General features: G+C 39.4%; 2 protein-coding genes across 5 annotated transcripts in view; one reads left to right on the top strand and one right to left on the bottom strand.

Annotated features, from left to right (window-relative positions):
- The first annotated feature begins 1,173 nt into the window (after positions 1-1,173).
- capsla (calcyphosine-like a) lies at positions 1,174-6,808 on the top strand. 2 transcript variants are annotated; one of them, XM_084119067.1, is made up of 6 exons: positions 1,183-1,206; positions 1,572-1,671; positions 1,768-1,912; positions 2,835-3,012; positions 3,542-3,751; positions 6,574-6,808. In XM_084119067.1, the coding sequence occupies exons 3-6, from the start codon at positions 1,836-1,838 to the stop codon at positions 6,673-6,675; spliced, it is 567 nt and encodes a 188-aa protein (XP_083975193.1). In that variant the 5' UTR covers positions 1,183-1,206; positions 1,572-1,671; positions 1,768-1,835; the 3' UTR covers positions 6,676-6,808. The 2 variants fall into 2 exon arrangements, with proteins under 2 accessions (XP_083975194.1, XP_083975193.1); XM_084119068.1 differs by lacking the exon at positions 1,572-1,671 and having other exon boundaries at positions 1,174-1,206.
- A 143-nt stretch (positions 6,809-6,951) lies between these two features.
- ranbp3b (RAN binding protein 3b) overlaps positions 6,952-21,723 on the bottom strand; it is a 35,546-nt gene continuing 20,774 nt past the window's right edge. For all 3 annotated transcript variants that reach the window (XM_084119065.1, XM_084119064.1, XM_084119066.1), the window contains 10 exons: positions 20,978-21,078; positions 19,183-19,281; positions 18,993-19,090; positions 18,826-18,901; positions 18,358-18,454; positions 15,864-15,988; positions 13,069-13,189; positions 10,598-10,740; positions 9,769-9,979; positions 6,952-9,248 (listed from right to left, as the gene is read on the bottom strand). In XM_084119065.1, the coding sequence (XP_083975191.1) occupies positions 9,205-9,248; positions 9,769-9,979; positions 10,598-10,740; positions 13,069-13,189; positions 15,864-15,988; positions 18,358-18,454; positions 18,826-18,901; positions 18,993-19,090; positions 19,183-19,281; positions 20,978-21,078 (1,115 nt within the window). In that variant the 3' untranslated portion in view covers positions 6,952-9,204. The remainder of the gene's footprint in view (positions 9,249-9,768; positions 9,980-10,597; positions 10,741-13,068; positions 13,190-15,863; positions 15,989-18,357; positions 18,455-18,825; positions 18,902-18,992; positions 19,091-19,182; positions 19,282-20,977; positions 21,079-21,723) is intronic.

Genomic DNA, 21,723 nt, shown 5'->3' with positions numbered 1-21,723 from the left:
GCGACTGCAATCACCGTGACTGTGCGAGTGATGTCAAGCGCCCATGCATGTTTAAAAAACACGTAAAGATTCTTCATGACAACTAAACATTTTTGCTATGGTTATAAATATTAAAAATTGCTCTGTACAAAATGACTCTATTATTATTATTATTATTATTATTATTTACCGCAGATATTTTGTTTTGGACAACGACATTCGACGAGTATAACATCCTAAGATACAGTCAGGAATTTACGTCAATTTTAAAATAATTTTTATGTTAATTATTGCTACATTAAAACCATCCTTGATTTAACCTAAGCCGAGTCATTTCCAGAAGTGGTCCAGATCATACAGCAGAGCCGAGTTACCAGTTACGGTGAACATGAATCGGCCCAGTGCTTTACAGCCGTAACAAAAATGCATGTGCCAGAGCGAGCTGCGGGCCACAATCGGCCCGGTTAACACACGCCGATGCCGAGTCTGAGCCGCAGGCGCCGCGGGGCAGCCGAGCTCGGGCCGATTATACATGCTATCTGGGCATTTACTGGTTTTTACAGGTTTCTATACACTGACTAAAACAACAAACTACCTCAATCTACAGACTAGTCCATACATGAAATAGGGTTTGTTTAGACAATTCTCTTTACCTGTAGGCTACTTAAGTGTTGTAGTTTACCGTGGTAAATACGAATGATTTCATCAGCAAATGTATGATTTAAACCAGTAGACCATATTTTAGTGATTTTGAGAGAAACATTTAATCGTACGTTCAGGCGATTCAGCGTCACGTGATCGAGTATTCCCGCCTAGTACCCGTAGTTTCCGCTAAAACGGTTATAAAGTTACTGTTAATACAATAAAAAATTAAAGAAACATTCTGAACATTTATCACACTTTGAAGGTGATTCCATATTAACTGATATTGTTTTATAATATAAACAAACGGAGGAATTAATATTGAAGTTGCCTAACTCTGGTATTTAAGCAGAAACTATGGTTACCAAGGTAAAACTCAGCTATTGATAGGTTTAAAATGTTAATTAAATAAATCAAAAAATATATTAGCTAACACAGATGATGAACGCAGAAGGTGATGATTGACACGCGTTGCAGCCAATCAAAAGGATAGTTGAGTTTGGAGGGGCGGAGAAACGAGCAAGTGCACCTGAGAGACATCTGAGAAACTGCACACAAACCTCCAGAGACCCTCGCAAGATACAGGTATAATATTTCCTTTATATTTATTTGAATTTAAATTAATATTCATGTTAAACCATTTTTTATTTCTACACAATAAAAGGTAGAAATTACCTTAAGCACGAGGTTAAATAAAAGATAAGCTTCATATTTTGTTCTTTTTTTTTTAACCTGTTTAATCATCTAATATTTCCTCACATCAAATATAAATATGATGATGATATAGCAGTGCGTTATTTTGGGATTAAGATTTTTTTCTCATTATAAAATGTCTACAAAAAGATTAAATATATATATAACGTCTGTTGATAATCGTTAGTACAGCTTATTATATGGCAGTTTATGTTTACATTTGCCATGGTTACATTCTCTGAGTTTATGTTTCCAAGCCAACAGAAATCTCTAGGGCTACATTAAAACACTTCCTTGTAATCCCACGTGACGTCTTGAGGACCACCTGACCTCAGTTCACTTCAAAAAGCCTTTGGTGTAAATATCTTAAATGCATTCGGTGTACAATGTAATAAAAGCTCATATCAAACTGTGAATTATTTTATATAAAAATTGTAATATTTAATTTCACAGACCAACCTGAAGCTGCAAGAGAGCACAGACTGTAGATAAATCTGAGAAGAACTTGGACACAGAAAGCAATGGCCACAGATGCAGTGAACGAGCTCCGCCAGCAGTGCCTCAACAGGGGCTCAGCAGGAATCAAGGGTCTCGGAAGGTCAGGGAAATATTCAAATCTCTTTAAAAATTGTAAATGATTGTATGATTCCAAAGAGAGAGAAAAAATTGTGGTGATGTGGGGCAGTGGTTTATATTCAGGTCTGGTAATGGGAAAGTTGTTGTTGATGAATTATTAATATTGAGATAATAGGTTACTCCAGAAAGACTGAGCCAGTGATAGGGACCCAGGGTTATTTAGTTACCTGAAATGAAAACCATAAAATAAAATAAAAACATTTTATGTGTATTATATTATTGTGTGTGTGTGTGTTAGTTTAACTTGATGTACTAAAATAACTAAAACTAAAACTGAAATAAAAATTAATAAAACCTATGTGGACATAATTAAAATATGATATAAGATATGATATATATGTCATATTTTAGTTGGACACATACTGTCATGTGCTCATTTTTTTAAAAGACATTGCTAGTAAAAATGGGCTCAACTCACCCTTCTCTCCCATAATGCACCCAGATGCTTTATTTATTTTTTTATTTTTTTGTGTAATTCTCATTATTCTTTGTGATTAATTTCTACTTTTTAAGTTATAATCTCAAATTTTATGTCAATTATGACGTTTTAATTCATAATTTTTACTTTTTAGTCATAATTTAAAGTCACATTTTCAACTTTTCATCTCATAATTATGACTTGGTATATCATAATTTCGACCATAATTATGACTTAAAGTCACATTATCACATTTTTTTTAATATAAATGTTATTTGATGGATTTCGGACTTGGACATGTACTTCATAAAATTCACCTAATATGATGATACAATGATGTTTGTCAGGTGATAAATCAATATTTCAAATAATAATTTTGGCTATTTCATTCAGCTTTTACAAAGGTTGAGGATTAAAATATGTACAAGTCCAACATTTAAACAACGAATGTAAATATTTTTTCCAGGACGTTCCGCATTATGGACGATGATGGCAGTAAATCTCTGGACTTCCAGGAGTTTCAGAAGGGATTGGAGAACTACGGCGTGTCCGTGGGGAAGGACAAAGCACAGCAGATCTTTGCCATGATGGACAAGGATGGAAGCGGCACCCTCAACTTTGACGAGTTTCTGGAGAAACTAAGGGTAAGAAACTACAGAAACGTTTCCAGGATGCAGAAATGTAAATAAGAGATTCATTGTGCAGTGTAGAGAATGTCATTGATTATAACTGAAGTTAAAGCAAGAGTCCAGAACTCAGTCACTGATAAACTAGCGCTGTGTGATTGACAGCTCCAGTGATAATAAAGGGAGCGTTCTTTGATCGCTTTCTGTATATAATTTAATCACAATTTAAACAACCAATTATTTTCATGCTACTAAGAGAAACAATGTAAAGCAATGACTCATAAACAGCAATAAATGATTTTAAGACGAACCTCTGACTGTACAGGAATCATTATTGAATAGAAATTACTGATCACAGATCAGGCATCAGAATGAACAAGGTTACTTGCATGTTGTGGCTTTACTGTCGGGTCCATATCTTATAGTAAAAGTATTTTAGCGAAGCCTGCGCCGAAATTTCAACTGATTTACCAAATCCACAGTGAAATATACCAACATTCACATAGTTGAAAATAAATAACCACTTGAATCCGTGTCTTTGCTTCAGCCGCCCATGTCGAGTGCACGGAGGCAGGTGATCGGTCAGGCGTTCCAGAAGCTTGATAAGACAGGAGACGGTGTTGTGACTGTAGAAGATCTGCAGGGTGTTTACAACAGCAAACATCACCCCAAACTCAAGAGCGGAGAGTGGACAGAAGAACAAGTCTTCCGCTCGTTCCTCGACAGCTTCGACTCTCCGTACGACAAGGATGGAAAGGTTCCTCCCATTTATTCCTGCATTTACAGTCTAATAAGTGTCTGGACATTAGACATGACTATCATCATCATCATCATGAGTGTTCATTTTAGTCCTCATACACAATACCATAATGATTATACATATTAACCGAAAAGGTGTAGGCTGAAGCTTTTTTCATAAGCATCACTTCTACTACTAAATTTAATCTATGCAAAAAGATACAAAAACAAAACAGTTACTAAAGACAAAACTGCTGAAGACATCTAAACACTGAAAATTAAAAATACGTAGATAAAGTATCTTTCTGTGTTGACTTTTGATCTCATAATTATGACTTAGTATGTCATAATTTAATTGTTTGTCATAATTTCTGCTTTTGTGTCATCGTTTTAAAAAAATTCTCATGACTTTGTCACTATTCATCTCATAATTATGACTGTCACATTTTTTTTAAATTGTTTAATTGAACCTCATTGGCTCTTGCTGAAGCCCAAACGTGCTGCGTAACACGAGAATGAACCTCATTGGTTCTTGCTGAAGCTCAAACGTGATGCGCAACACGAGAATGAACCTCATTGGCTCTTGCTAAAGCCCAAACGTGCTGCGTAACACGAGAATGAACCTCATTGGCTCTTGCTGAGGCTCAAACGTGCTGCGTAACACGAGAATGAACCTCATTGGCTCTTGCTGAGGCTCAAACGTGCTGCGTAACACGAGAATGAACCTGATTGGCTCTTGCTGAGGCCCAAACGTGCTGCGTAACACGAGAATGAGCCTCATTGGCTCTTGCTGAAGCTCAAACGTGCTGCGTAACACGAGAATGAACCTCATTGGTTCTTGTGAAGCTCAAACGTGCTGCGCAACACGAGAATGAACCTCATTGGTTCTTGCTGAAGCTCAAACGTGCTGCGTAACACGAGAATGAACCTCATTGGTTCTTGTGAAGCTCAAACGTGCTGCGTAACACGAGAATGAGCCTCATTGGTTCTCGCTGAAGCTCAAACGTGATGCGTAACACGAGAATGAACCTCATTGGCTCTTGCTGAAGCCCAAACGTGATGCGTAACACGAGAATGAACCTCATTGGCTCTTGCTGAAGCTCAAACGTGCTGCGTAACACGAGAATGAACCTCATTGGTTCTTGTGAAGCTCAAACGTGATGCGTAACACGAGAATGAACCTCATTGGTTCTTGCTGAAGCTCAAACGTGCTGCGTAACACGAGAATGAACCTCATTGGTTCTTGCTGAAGCTCAAACGTGCTGCGTAACACGAGAATGACCCTCATTGGTTCTTGCTGAAGCTCAAACGTGCTGCGTAACACGAGAATGAACCTCATTGGCTCTTGCTGAAGCTCAAACGTGCTGCGTAACACGAGAATGAACCTCATTGGTTCTTGCTGAAGCTCAAACGTGCTGCGTAACACAAGAATGACCCTCATTGGCTCTTGCTGAGGCTCAAACGTGCTGCGTAACACGAGAATGAACCTCATTGGCTCTTGCTGAAGCTCAAACGTGCTGCGTAACACGAGAATGAACCTCATTGGTTCTTGCTGAAGCCCAAACGTGCTGCGTAACACGAGAACGACCCTCATTGGCTCTTGCTGAGGCTCAAACGTGCTGCGTAACACGAGAATGAACCTCATTGGCTCTTGCTGAAGCTCAAACGTGCTGCGTAACACGAGAATGAGCCTCATTGGCTCTTGCTGAAGCCCAAACGTGCTGCGTAACACGAGAATGAGCCTCATTGGCTCTTGCTGAAGCCCAAACGTGCTGCGTAACACGAGAATGAACCTCATTGGCTCTTGCTGAAGCTCAAACGTGCTGCATAACACGAGAATGAACCTCATTGGCTCTTGCTGAAGCTCAAACGTGCTGCGTAACACGAGAATGAGCCTCATTGGCTCTTGCTGAAGCCCAAACGTGCTGCGTAACACGAGAATGAGCCTCATTGGCTCTTGCTGAAGCCCAAACGTGCTGCGTAACACGAGAATGAACCTCATTGGCTCTTGCTGAGGCTCAAACGTGCTGCGTAACACGAAAATGAACCTCATTGGCTCTTGCTGAAGCTCAAACGTGATGCGTAACACGAGAATGAACCTCATTGGCTCTTGCTGAAGCCCAAACGTGCTGCGTAACACGAGAATGAACCTCATTGGCTCTTGCTGAAGCTCAAACGTGCTGCGTAACACGAGAATGAGCCTCATTGGCTCTTGCTGAAGCTCAAACGTGCTGCGTAACACGAGAATGAGCCTCATTGGCTCTTGCTGAAGCTCAAACGTGCTGCGTAACACGAGAATGAGCCTCATTGGCTCTTGCTGAAGCTCAAACGTGCTGCGTAACACGAGAATGAACCTCATTGGCTCTTGCTGAAGCTCAAACGTGCTGCGTAACACGAGAATGAGCCTCATTGGCTCTTGCTGAAGCTCAAACGTGCTGCGTAACACGAGAATGAACCTCATTGGCTCTTGCTGAAGCTCAAACGTGCTGCGTAACACAAAAATGAACCTCATTGGCTCTTGCTGAAGCTCAAACGTGATGCGTAACACGAGAATGAACCTCATTGGCTCTTGCTGAAGCCCAAACGTGCTGCGTAACACGAAAATGAACCTCATTGGTTCTCGCTGAAGCTCAAACGTGCTGCGTAACACGAGAATGAACCTCATTGGCTCTTGCTGAAGCTCAAACGTGCTGCGTAACACGAGAATGAACCTCACATCAAGCGAACATGCTTGAACCTCCGTTTATCAAAACTGATGTGTGAGTTGATTAAAGTTTATATGTGAATAAATGTCTAAATTACAACATGGCATGAACACATCTTTTTTTCTTCTTGTGATAGGTGACGCTGGAGGAGTTTGTGAACTACTACAGTGGGGTCAGTGCTTCTATTGACAGCGACGAGTATTTCATCACCATGATCAAGAACGCATGGAAGCTGTAGTCATCATCGCTCGAGTTTGCGCGCTCGCCATTCACACGCATTCCATTTTTCATTAGAAATAACACTGAAATAGTGCATATTGTAAACTATTTACTTGTAGAAATCATGTCTAATTAAAGGTTTTTGGCTGCTACATCTTGCCTTAATGTTTCACACATTGCTTGTTCCCAGAAGACAAAGTCCCTCTCACAGATCCATCTGATTCTAGTTGACCTTTGACCCAGGACACGAAAGTAAACAGCGTGACAGCCAGTCAAAATCTGGGCTTGTAAGACGTCAGCTTCAGAAGAGCTTTATTGATTTCTCTGACAAACACCTTTCAATCAGTTGTTAAATCGCACCAGCTGTAAACTTGTGCATCGATACAATTGATGCAGTTTCTGTGCAGATGTTTATGAGTTTGTGTCGCCATCTGCTGAACATTCACAACATGACACCTCAAGGTCATAATCTCCTCAACTCATTTTAGGGAAAAAAGTCTTTGATTATTGATGCAGTTAATCAACAAGTAGAACAAAAGTGACTCTCACTACACAGATTTTTGTCAAACAACTAGCAATCGGCAATTTTAACCAAACTAAATACACTAGCATTCAAAAGTTTAGGGCCTTTAAAAAGAAATTAATACTGTTTATTCAGTAAGGATGCATTAAATTGATCAAAAGTGACAGTAAAGACATTTATAATGTTACAAAAGATTCTATTTTAAAAGAAAATGCGATTCTTTTCAATGTTCAGTTCATCAAAGAATCCTGAAAAAAAAATGTATTACGGTTTCCACAAAAATATGAAGCAGCATATGAACTGTTTTTAACATTGATAATAATCAGAAATGTTTTTTGAGCAGCAAATCATCATATTAGAATGATTTCTGAAGGATCATGTGACACTGAAGACTGGAGTAATGATGACAGGAATAAATTACATTGTTAAATACATTCAAATGTCACAACATTACAATTGTTTTTAATATTTTGATCAAATAAATGCAGCCTTGAGTATGAGACAAAATAAAAAAAATAAAATAAAAAACAATGTCACCCCAAACTTTTGAACGGTAGTATATTTCACACAAAAGTAAATAAAGCTTACTTTTTTTTTTTTTAAAACCATTAAGAAGTTTTCATTGTAATGATATTTCCTTTATGCAAAATATATTTTCTTTAAACTTTGGATGTGTTCATGATATTCACCCATAAATCAAAAAGTGCTATAAATCACCATAACTTCATACAGAAAAATCACATGATTCTTCCTTGTGAGAAAGTGAAGCCCACGATTTGACATAAGACAAAAATTTATTTCAAATGTTTCATCTTTTTTTTTTTTTTTTTTTACTTTGATATTACTATTTATTTTGTAAAGGAGTTTGGAGACATGGTGTGCTAGTAAGTGATAATATACGCATAGAAATTTACAGAACATTCAAGGGTACAAGTTTTGTTTTTTTTTTGTCCTTTTTTTTTCTGTCTAAATGCACTCAAACTTCCAACACACGAAGAAATATCATCTCCAAATGACATGAAAATGGATAAAAAGTTAATATAGTAAATCAATATTAAAAAAAAAAAAAGGCCAAAACAATACAAACCCTCAGAATATGGAAAATAAAAACAAATACAGAGATGCTGCTTTAAAATGTTAAATTCTCATCAGATCAACTAAAAAAAGAAATATTAAACATTATCTGCCCCTAAACGAAGCTACACAACTCAATTAGATGTTTCTTGGTGTGAAGATGTTTTTCTCTTTTACAGGGGGCGAGCTCTAGAAACAGATCCACTACAGCACGAGTCCGTGTGCTGGTTAAGTCCTTTATTGGTTAACACCGATGAGAAATCTAACTACCATCTTAGCAGACTAGTAAAAGTGTCAGCTTGTCCTAGAAACTGAACATCCAGGAGATGTTTGGTGAAACTGCCAGAAATCAGTCGCAACCTGGGAAAAAATGGTACAATTACACCGAACACAGGGGATATAGGTCAGGTGACTGATGCTACCGGCCAGCTGATTGGCCGATAAGTGTGATGATGCAGCGAGGTCATGATGAAATGGTCTGAAGCCGAGAGCCAGTGAAAAAAGAGAGAGACAGAGAGAGAGAGAGAGAGAGAGATAGAGATAGAGAGCGAATGAGTAAAAAACGGTCCCACGGTAGAAACTGCAGTCTTGTCGATTCCGTGTCTTAAACGGAGAGAGAAACACCCTCACACTCATCAATATGATGAGCGACCAAGTCCAAAGCCATACATGGAAAAGTCTCGATTTTTTTTTTTTCCTTTTTTGTTGTCTTTTTAATTTGTTTATTTGCAGTCCAAGAGGAAAAAAAACAAAACAACTAAAAACAAACGAAACGATTAAAAAAAAAAAAAAAACAGCTCCAGATTTACAATAAATGTTGGAGGGGAAAATGAACTACAGAAGTTTGGGTGAGTCCCAGGGGTCCTCAGAGCGGTCTGACTGGGCTGTCCGCAGAGATGCCTGCACTGAAACCCTGGTGGGCGGCTGGGGGTGGAGCAGAGCTTCATGATGCTATGTGCTCTCGCCCGCGGGGGTCTCGCTGTTCTCACAGTTACCTGGAAAAGAACAAGACAACATTCAACTCACAAATATACAGTAAAACAAGGGGTTGATCAAGAAATATAGCATTACCGTACCACCCTAACCCTAACCCTAACCCTATTCTGAGAGCTGCTCTGCTCTGATTGGTCACATGGCTCAGTCTGTAGTGATTGGTCTACTCTGCTCTGATTGGTCACATGGCCCAGTCTGTAGTGATTGGTCTACTCTGCTCTGATAGGTCAGATGGCCCAGTCTGTTGTGATTGGTCTACTCTGCTCTGATTGGTCAGATGGCCCAGTCTGTTGTGATTGGTCTACTCTGCTCTGATAGGTCTAATCGATTCTTTCTTTTAGGAGACAATAACTTTATTTGTCGTGCACTTTGATCTTTAAAACTTTGCAACCTTTTACATTCACAAACTGTATTACACACTGCATGAAAGGTAATATGAAAAAAATCATTATAGGTGCACTTTAATGTTAATATTTAATACAGTATTTATTCATCTTTGTCAGGCGAATGAAAGTGTCGTACCGCTGCTGGTGGAGTTCCCCGTGCCGGTGGAGTTGGCGCCGCTGCTGTTGTTAGTGGGTTCATCGTCATCGCTGTCGTCTTCGTTTGACTGTGGGATCTCTGGTTCTGCCGGGGCGGGGGTGCTCTCGGTGTCCGGCTCCACACGACTCCGCAGGGCCAGGATCCGGTGATGTAGAGCGGCGGCCAGCTGACCCGCATCTTTAGAGCTCGCCTGAGGACACACATCACAGACGAACTGTGAATGTTCATGCAGGGTTCCCAAAAACAACATCTGCATGACTTTCCCAGTCACTGATGAATGATTCATGGAAAAATTATTTTATAGACTGCAGTGCACACACAAAACAATTTCTAGTAGATGCAATATCTTAAAGCTGAGAATAACTTGGCCTATACAATTTAGATTCTCTTATATATCCTCCTGCAAATGTCTATCACTTGATTTCATTGACTTATTAGGCCTGTAAATAATGGGCTTTATTCATGGCACACAATCTGAAGAAAAAAAAAACCTTAAATAAATTAAAGTAAAAATATTTATTATTAATAAATGAAAATGCATTCATTTAAAATAAGATAATTAAATAAAAGTATATTTTTACATATATAAATTAATTAACAATACATTTTAATAAAATAATATAAATACATAAAAAAATAAATACATTTTATGAAGATAAATAATTGATTAAATTGACTAGAAAACCTGATACCAAAATTAATTTTTTCAAACAAGTTATGCATGTTACCTTTGCATTAATTCACTGATAAATACAACTAAATACCAATCCCCTTCTTGTGTGAAGCGTTATGGAGGTGTCCATCATACCGATATGAGGAAGACCTTGACTCCCTGGTCCTCAGTGTCCATGGCTGTGATGCGAACGCTTTTCTCACTGGCTTTATCCACCTGCATCTGAGGCCAAAGCTTCGTGTTGAGAATCAATCGCAGACTGCCCTGCGTACGCATCACTGCGAGACAGACGGAGACAGACAGAGAAAGATGAAGACCACTCTGAAGCAAGCGTGCCACACAAGTGCTGAAAAGTGAAGCCTAAGCGTCTCGATCGCCCAGTGGTTGTTCCCAGTATAGATCATAAACCCCGTCCTCCACTACCCTGGAAATCCAGAGTTCTCGCGAGAGCACAAGTTGAATTTGCTCAGCAAGTTTACTCTGGTGTTGAGTAATGATGCTCATTAAATATGCCCTTGTATCCGAGCTGCACCAATCACATCGGGTCATCTGATATAGGCGGAGCTAAACAGAAGACGACAGCGCTGTGACGGCGAAGTCATTAGTAAACATTGCAAGATGGCTATGGATGAACACCAGTTGTTTGAAACGGCTTTGGCCGCTACAATGAACGAGTTAGACTTGGCTTTTTATCTAAAAGAGGAACAGAAGACGGCGCTCGAATCGTTCCTTTGCAAGAAGGGTGTTTTTGCTGTTTTGCCGACCGGATACGGCAAGAGTCTAATCTACCAGTTAGCTCTGCTGGTAGCTAAGCGATAACTTGTTGTGCTTGGTCGTAGTGTTATCCAATTGCGTGCAGTGAGATTTTCAAATGCATGCTTGGTGCCGCCCCTCGAGCTGGCCGATTTTCATTAGTCGATGCCAGACCATTAATCTTTCAGCTTTAGGTCTGGATTTCCAGACTAGTCCTCCCCATGAAGTGCGACGGAAACTAAAAAAATCAAATTACACTTCAAATAAATTCTTTCCAAAGATGTTTTCTGTCATTTTAGGTCATTTGTATCACGCAGATGTAAGTTTAATGTTAATTTTTTTAAATATGTTTCGTCTTAGTTAGTTATTTGATACTAACGGGAATGTGACGTCATGATTGACAGCTTCTCTAAACGAAGTGGTCACTCAGGCACCAACAGACTTTTTGTTTTGTTTTTTTCATGGGAGGAGATTGGAGCTTGTACTTTAATTTCTACATGTCCATAACTGTTAATTTCACACTGACATATTAGCCGCGTTTCCACTGTCGGGCCAGGGCCGGGCCGTGCTAGTGCGTGCCAGGTCCAGTCGCATTTCCACTGTCACTTCCGGGGCTTGATCGGGGCTTACTCGGGGCCAACGGCCAGGATTTCTGGCCCGTCGAATACCTTGGGCCAAAGCGGGCCAGCTCGGGCTAGAGGAGTGGTTACGAGTTCACCTGAGTCGGGAGACGGCAGCGCCGGTTGATTCTGTCAGCATTAAAGACTTTTAAAATAATTTAACTCGCGTTCATGTTTGAATGCCTTCTGTTTGTGATGCAAAAGAATATGCGCGCTAACCATTACCATAGTAAACATAGTAAACGCTTGAAGATACGCATGCATAGTAAAAAAAAAACAGTGAACGCTTGAAGAAATCAGACCAATCATAAAGGCTATCACAGTCATGTTTTTATTTTATCTGTCAGTAGCCTACGTCTCGTCTCTTTATACCGGACTATCATAAAATAAAGCAACTTTTTTTTCGGGAGCTTCCTCTTTCTCTGACTGAAAATATCTGTATGGGAGTCGAGAGAGTGCTAAAGCTCCTCAGGTCGTATTTTTGGTGGCATATTTGTAGAAATTATCATTCTTTCTAAATGTGATGTAAATATGTCCTGTAACTACCAGATAAACAGAAACAGACGCGACTGAAGTAGTAAGTGTGTCCTCTTTCTTTTGTGAAATAGACCTAATGGTAATTTATTTCTGAGTGACTAATGTGCAATTTTGACAAATTAATTCATTATGATCAATGTATCACTTTTTATTGTAAACCTGTGGTAAAACATCGACGCTTGGGTTTTAAATATTCAAGTAAACAACAAAAAAAAAAAGCCAGCAAACGGCCGCTTTTATCATGTTGGTTTTCAACGCTGTTTCCAGTGATTTCCGATTAGTTTTATGATAAAACTTCCATTTGTTGGTGAAATGATGGGTTAGTGTGACGTTGTTCCAGAGAGGCGTGTTTTAGTGAAGCGCTGTGGAGCTTCTGGCCCGACAGTGGAAACGCAGGCCCGAGGCTATTAGCCCGGCACGGCCCGTTTAAAGCCCTGGCTCGCACTGGCCCGACAGTGGAAACGCGGCTAATGAGTTGTACCGCAGTGAACTGTATTAAAGGTTTCTGCGGGACCTTGATATTGCGGCTCCACTTCACGTTCACTACTGCGCAGAATCAGGTCCCAAAATCAGCGCCATATTAGGACTTTGACAGCTTCACTATTCACCAATGGAAGAGAGTGAAGGGGCGTCGTCCATCTTTTTTTTTACAGTCTATGCTCTGAAGACACGTGACCGACTGGACGGCGCTCTTACCTAATCTGGACTGTAACGAGCCGTCATCGGTGGACGCCATGTCGTTCAGTCTGAGCAGACCGCGGCCTCGTTCCACCCACGACTGAGCTGGCTTATCGAACACAAACAACTTGCACTGCATCTGTGGAGAGACGGGACACAAATCAGCTCATTATCACCAGGTCATCTTATCACTGAGAGGGAAAAACTAGCCTGCAATGATTAAAGGAATGTTTCAGGTCAATACAACTTGAGTTCTATGAAACTTGCTTGCTGTCAATTACCACAGAAAATAGTTCAGACTCTGTAAAAACAAGAAAATAAGTTTACAGTAATGCACTTACAATAGAAGTCTATGGGGCAAGTCAATGCAGTGCACCAGAATGAAAGTTAAAACACACCGTTTTGAAAGTATAACCAGAAAGTTAAGTACAAGTTAAGCTCATTTGGCATTATATTGATTAACACAAACAATAAATTAAGTCTTAAATTCTGGCAAGACAAATTAAATATTTAAATATCACAAAAAATAAAATAAATTTTCTCCTTTTCTTTACAAAAAAAAAAGGTTACAGCAAAGAAAAAATAAATAGCACCAAGACACTTAAAAGTAAAGGATTTATGTCAATATGTGAAGTGTATCATTTTATAAATGCCCTTAATATTAAATATTCAGTAACAACTTGTTTATGTAAAGCTGTTTACATCCTTTTTCCAGTTATCATCATGGCAACAACATTGTAAAATTGGATAAAACTTTACACAAAAAGTTCTTTTTCCACACTAAAATCAATGCATTTACGTCATATGACTGTCCTACTGAAACAATATTGTGTTTACAAATTGACCCCATTCACTTCCATTCTAAATATGTTTTTTTTAGAAGAAAAAAAAAGGAGGAACACTTGGGTATAAATAAATATGACAGGTGAAATGAGACATGTACATGTAATGTTATCCCCAATTTTGCAACACTTGTCATGACAATTTAAACCCTGTAACTTCAATATGAAGTAACTATTCGTAAAGTATTCATATCACACAACTCAACTCAGCAATGCTGAAGTTCATCTGCTGATCAGCAATGTGAGCTTTCTACTGACTGAACGACGAGCTGAGATTATCTTCTGTTGTAACTGAAAGCTGCAACAGATGTTGTTGACAACATTCTTTAAAGGGTTAGTTCACCCAAAAATGAAAATTCTGTCAGTAATTACTCACCCTCATGTTGTTCCAACCCCGTAAGACTTTCGTTCATCTTCGGAACACAAATTAAGATATTTTTGATGAAATCTGAGTGCTGGATCACTCCTCCTGCAGGCTTATGGACACCTTAACTTGCTGGCCCAGAAAATGTATTAATGACATTAGCCGCTTTCCGACCAAGTAGTTACAGGAACTTAGTTCTAGGAACTGTCCACTTCTAAACAGTTCTAAGAACTACTCTCCCCCAAACTCGGTTTTGCTGTTTGCATTCGCACTGGCCAAGTGGCCATAGGAACTGGTAGGAGGGGTAAGGGACTTTTATTTTGACGGCGCGACGGACCTTTATTTTGGCGGCGCTGAGAACGCCAGAGCAAATAATGCTCGCATTCTCTGTGTTTATTAGTTAGCGATCTGTCTAACAGTACTGTTTAACATGTTATTAGATAGAACTGTTATAGAAAGTAGACAGTATATGAAAAAAAGGTTATTAGCCTTTGCTGTGTGGTTGATGTCCAGTGTTGCTAGCTGGGCAGATAAACATAATCATGTTTGACTTGGTCCCCTCAAAGTTGCGTTGGATTTTCTCTTCAGCATAAAGGTTTAGAGACCCATCTATCACTGTTTCCCATGTTTGTATAGTTAGTTTATAGAGTAAATATAGGCTATAATCTGTGTGTTTACATTCTAGCTGTTTTAAAAATGGCGGGTGCTGGTGTTCCGCGTGCACTCGGTCAATCAGTGTACACTAACGTCACGGGTAGTTCCTATAGTGCTGGTTTAGACCCTTCTCTGAAGTAGGACCTAAATTAGTTCCTCCAAATGGAGTTCCTAGAACTAAAATCGTTCCTAGTTCCGGTGGTGCGAACACGCCGACATCCGGGTACTTTAGCCAATAGTTCTAGGAACTGTGAAAAGGTTCCTCCGGTCGGAAAGCGGCTATTGTTAATATAGTCCAAGTGACTACAGTGGCTCAATCTTAAGTTTATAAAGCGACGAGAATACTTTTTGTGCGCAAAAACAAACAAAAATAACGACTTTATTCCACTTTTCATTTCCTTCTCTCTGGGCCTCGAGTCTTTTCACGTAGTGTTTAAGCGTAGCGCGTCTGTGTTTCACGTCACCACGTATCACACACGACCAGAGTCGCCCAATAGTGAGCCTACGTGGTGACGTGCAACACAGACGCGCTACACTTAAACACTACGTGAAAAGACTCGAGGCCCAGAGAGAAGGAAATGAAAAGTGGAATAAAGTCGTTATTTTTGTTTGTTTGTGCGCACTAAAAGTATTCTCGTCGCTTTATAAACTTAAGATTGAGCCACTGGAGTCACTTGGACTATATTAACAATGTCTTTAATACATTTTCTGGGCCAGCAAGTTAAGGTGTCCATAAGCCTGCAGGAGGAGTGGATCCAGCTCTCAGATTTCATCAAAAATATCTTAATTTGTGTTCCGAAGATGAACGAAAGTCTTACGGGGTTGAAACACATGAGGGTGAGTAATTACTGACAGAATTTTCCTTTTTGGGTGAACTAACCCTTTAAATTGTGGACTAAATGCCAACAGTTTTCCTGAGGCGACTCTGACTGCAACGCCGAACATCGTCTCACCTGTAAAACGTTGCTCTCCGCCTCCTCTCCTGTACGGACTTCCACCTTCTCCAGAATGCACTTCTTGGCAGTGGCTTTGGTGTACGCGGCTGCCGACTCTTCTAGAGACTCTGTTACACTGTGATCTGACATATGCACAGAGAGAGACACGTCAGGATGAACTGAACGTAGCATAACTTCAGCAGATCTGCCTACTATGGGGAAGGCTTAGCTATTAATTACAGCATGACAACAATGCTAGAGCATCCAGTCACAAAACTAACTTAATATTCAAACAGCCAACAATATAGTGTGATTCTGGGATGCACTGATATCACTTTTTTTCAGACCAAGTACAAGTACTTACATTTAGGTGCCAAGATACCTATATGAGTACTTAATAATACCATTACAGTTCTTCTAACAATGTTTTATTTTCATCAGATGTTTTTCACTTTCTGACTGTAACACAGTAAATATACAACTGATGCTGTTGCTGACATTTTAACATTCAACTTGGTGTTTTCCTAAACAAACATGGCACTGCTGCCCATTTCACATAAATGTAACTTAAGAACAACTGAAATTATGTTAGCATATGTTAGTACAGTACTAAAGACTAAGCCTTTTTCGGTGAGAGGCAGGTTCTTTTTGATGAAAGCAGTGTTGATAGAATAGAATAGAATAGAATGAGGCATTTATATAGCGCTTTCATATGTACTACTGTACACCCAAAGTGCTTTACATTCATATCAGGGGATCTCTCCTCAACCACCACCAGTGTGCAGCATCCACTTGGATGATGCGACGGCAGCCACAGTACAACACCAGTGCGCTCACCACACACCAGCTATAGGTGGAGAGAGGAGAGAGAGCGATAGAGCCAATTCAGTGGATGGGGATTATTAGGAGGCCATTATTGGTAAGGGCCAATGGGTGGAATGTGGCCAGGGCACCGGGGTTACACCACAATGACCACAGAGAGTCAGGACCACGGTTTAACGTCTCGTCCTTCGGATGATGTTTGGGAAAAAATTATCTTTTTATCTAAATCAGGGCTAATGTCACGTTGCCATAAGGGGCCGTTCACTTATCACGTTTTTTGCACGTGCAAATTCGTCATTTCAAATGAAAGGCGCAGCAAGCACGCTCATAATAGTTTTGCGCCTATGTTCATGGTTGCATAGGGAGCGCAAGCACTTGTGGAAAGAAGGAGAACGACTACAAACGCATATGAACATGGCAAATGAACATTATTAAAATTAAATATAGAGATGCACCGATTACAATTTTCTTGGCTGATTCCGATTTCCGATTTTTCATTGAGTTTGACCTGCCGATACCGATTTTAACCGATTCCGATTTCATTTTTTCTAACTACTTTACAGCACACACAAATATTTATTTTCTATCTTTTCTTTAATAGAACATTTTGCATAGAACATAGAAATTTTTTTGAACAGATAATTGCTATAAAATGGAACTATATAAATTACTCCTGGTGTGGGAAATTAAAAGTTAATTAAAATTAAACTAAAAGAAAGCTTATACTGTATATTATGACCAATTTACTCATTTTTTCTTTTTTTTTATAAAACACCATATAGTACTTTACCCAAACTGAATAATAAAAACAAGTTTAAATGGGTAAATTTTCTATAAATATTATTTTCTGACATAGCCTACTCTTGTTAAATTCTTGTTTTAACATTCTTGTTAAAACACACTAGACATGCAAATTCTGTGCATTTTGGGCACTTTTTGTGTGAAATAATACTTATTTTGTCCATCAAAAGTGTGCTTTCATTTTAATTGAGCAATTTAACTCAGCGCCGAAACCCGCGCTTCACTGCTGCTCACGTGACGCTCCTGCTTGCAGTGTGAATGCACTTATTGATTAACATGCACGCCGAAAAAAATACGCGCTGCTCATGCGCCGCTCACGCTTGCGGTGTGAAACAACCGTAATTCACGAGGTTTCCTATTGCGTTCCGTTTGCACGTGTGATGCTGATGTTGCGCGGTGTTAATCATGCGGCGCCCGGGTGCATTTGATCGGCATAAAATCGGCATATGTCAGACTAACCGGCCGGTCGCCGATCACGTGAAAATCGGCCAATTCCGGTCACCAGCCGATCAATCGGTGCATCTCTAATTAAATACTTTATTTATAAAACAAATCATATAATATGACAGACACAGTGTAATCACCATGGGAAAATCTGGAAAAGAGTAAAACTGGGAGCTGGGAAAAATATGATACACCGGTGTTTTGCCAGATGAGATATTTATCTATTCATCATCTTTTTACTCTCTTAATTCCTTTTATAACCGTTTTAATTTTCCTTGCTTTTATTTTTGTGATTATTTTAATTCCTTTCTGTGTAAATCACTTTGAATTACCATAGTGTATGATATATGTGCTATATAAATAAACTTGCCTTGCCTAATATAAAATATATATACACAATATATTACAATTGTGTGTAGTTGATGCTGTGTGAAATGTAACCTACTTTTCTCAGGTGTGGCCTCTTGTGATGACGGCTCGGACGCTGGAGCCGAACTGTCTTTACTGGCCTCTGTTGGCGCCTCGCCTCCTGTCGGGGGACTCTGGAAGAGTTCACACACACAACTATATTTAAACACCTCTGACATTTCCAAAACAATTCATTTACTGTATTTTAACTGGCGTTTGCTGAAATATTTGAAGAAATAGTTTAACCGAATAGGTTATCATCTGTTCTGTTATGGTGCTTTTTTGGAGTCACCTCCTCCTTTCATTGCATGGAAAAGATCAGCTTGGACTTTCTGCTAATCTTCTCTTTTAGTAAATTATTTTTATTTTGGGGTGAATTGGGTTTTTGGGTTTATTTTTGAGCTACTCCTTCAAATACTACATGTAAGAGGTGATTAGAGTGTATACATTTTCTTTTTTTTAAACAGGTGAGAGAAAAATGTGTCTGTGGTTCAGATCCACTCACTAGTACTCTCTCAGACATGTTCTGGCCAAAAACGAACTTGGAGCCTTTATCCGAGCTGTTTGTGGCATTGTGGGAGCTGTAAAACAGAAGCAGATTTACAAGACATAGTTCCAGGTGCCAGAGAGCGAACAGCAGTTGGATTTAGAGAGGTCTATTGAATCAGTTACCTAGCGCTGCCCATGTACTGTAAGAAATAATTGGTGCCGCCAGACTGAGAATCTTGTGTGGAGTCTTTTGAGTCACTGGACGTGCTGTTTTCATCCAACTGTTCAATAAAAACACAGAAAGAGAATTTGAGCATAAACACAAACACTCCCGAGGGAACTTATATGGTGCCAATTTGCAGTCAGCGCTGACCTTCGCTCGCTCTTTGATATTCTGCCCGAACACAAAGTCCTTCTTCTGACTGCTGTCGTCTTTCTGTCCTCCATTTTCTTCTCCTTCCTTCTCCCGCTTCTGCAAAGAAATACAATTAATGCAGATCCAGCGACAAGTCTATGGGTTTTTCGCAACGTTTAAGATGGGAATATTGAAGCCTCGTTCTGTAGGGTCTCATATTAAAGCAATTTTTTATGAAACAAAAATGGCACCATTTTTCCACGCTCAAGGCACATCGTAGCACCTGACTAGCACACACATTTCATCATTCAAATAACACAAATCTTAGACAACATCTACACTAATGTCAAAATTACCGACTTCGGTACTGAAATTTTTAAAATGTGACGATACCAGCATTTCCCTCTAGCATTTTGAGCGCTGTTGAACAGATTAAACACCTCTGATTGGCCATAGTGTTCACTCGCTCAACATACATGTCTCTGATTGGCCATAGTGTTCACTCGCTCAACATACATGTCTCTGATTGGCCATAGTGTTCACTCGCTCAACATACATGTCTCTGATTGGCCAAAGTGTCCACTCGCTCAACATACATGTCTCTGATTGGCCATAGTGTTCACTCGCTCAACATACATGTCTCTGATTGGCCATAGTGTTCACTCGCTCAACATACATGTCTCTGATTGGCCATTGTGTTCACTCGCTCAACATATGTCTCTGATTGGCCAAAGTGTCCACTCGCTCAACATATATGTCTCTGATTGGCCATTGTTCACTCACTCAACATATATGTCTCTGATTGGCCATTGTGTTCACTCGCTCAACATGTATGTCTCTGATTGGCCAATGTTCACTCACTCAACATATATGTCTCTGATTGGCCATTGTGTTCACTCGCTCAACATATGTCTCTGATTGGCCATTGTGTTCACTCGCTCAACATGTGTCTCTGATTGGCCATTGTGTTCACTCGCTCAACATGTCTCTGATTGGCCATTGTGTTCACTAACTCAACATATGTCTCTGATTGGCCATGGTGTTCACATGCTCAACATACATGTCTCTGATTGGCCATTGTTCACATGCTCAAAATACATGTCTCTGATTGGCCATAGTGTTCACTCGCTCAACATATGTCTCTGATTGGCCATTGTGTTCACTCGCTCAACATATGTCTCTGATTGGCCATAGCGTTCACTCAGTCAACATATACGTCTCTGATTGGCCAATGTGTTCAATAAATCAACGCTTCAAAAACATTGTCTTCACAGAGTGTTTGAAAGCAGGCGTCTATCAGCGGATCAAACGCTTTCAAACGCTTACGTGTGTATCTGTGCAAGCGCACGGTGAAGACAACATGTTTTTGAAGTGTTGATCATTGTAGCCATAGACATAAATAAAAATAAAATAAGTATATCAGTGAGACGATATTAGCATTTTCCAAAGTTTTAGTGTGGACGAGAACATTTCGGAAACCAATAATGTGGTCAGAAAGAGTTTTGATATGAAAAAAGTTTTTAAATGTATCCAAATGTCACAGTTCACCACAATTATGTAGCATTACTGCTGCTTAAAACTAAGAAGATTCACTCTAGAATGAAAATGCAACTAGATAAGACTGCAACTAGATCATAATGTAATTTCCAAACAACTATCTATTAGTCATTACTACACACCCAGGTCATCTCAACGATGATCAATGATTACAGGTGACGGAGATATTTACGAGATGCTCTAAACAGCAATGCAATTATTTGCGATTCATTAATCAAGTGTTTCCATCTCAGATGTTTGTGCTGTATGTCCTCACCGGTGATTTGTCTGAGCTCTCTGTGTTGTTCAGGAAAACGGATCGGTTTTCTGAAGATGAATCTCCAAACTTCCCCACTCCATTTGTTCCACAGCTGGAGTCTGCGAGTGAAAAATAAAATAAAAAACGTCATAAACTAACAGCATCACACTCTCAACACACATTTCCAGTGCTAAAGGAGTCATGAATACTAGTGGTCATCCGATACGTCAACTAGTCGACCATATATCTAAATGGCATGGTGACTGATGGCCGATATAATGCTGATACATACATAATAACTTAATAACGACAAATGAGATCTATTAAAAAAAAAAAAAAAAACAGCTGTAAAATAACCACAACATTCACTAAAAACAATTGTTTATTTTCTGTTGACAAGGTCGTCTGTAGCTTTTGGAAGTCATACAAGGAGGAAAAACTACTCAGGTTAAATGGTCCAGCCAGGACAATTATAAGCTGATAATTAAAAAATTGATTAATTCATTTTTCAGTCTAATATATCCGTGTTTAACAATTGTTGATGGGGGGGGGGGGGGGGGGGGGGGGGGGACTTCAGTATACATCTTGATTTTATTTATTTAGCATTTAATTTTGGATTAGAGATCGATTATTTTAATATATTAATCATCATTTCGTATTTTGAATACTTTAAGTCATCACCTAGCAGTGGCACCAGCCCCAGTCTTCAGTAACTGATTATAGCTTAGTTGTATACATGCTTGTTTATAGCTCCTAACTTAAAA

The sequence above is a fragment of the Abramis brama genome, assembly GCF_963993115.1.
Source record: "Abramis brama genome assembly, chromosome: 7".
In the NCBI taxonomy this organism is placed as follows: Eukaryota; Metazoa; Chordata; class Actinopteri; order Cypriniformes; family Leuciscidae; genus Abramis; species Abramis brama.
Note: the sequence above shows the minus strand (reverse complement) of the source record. Positions and strands in the feature narration are given on the sequence as shown.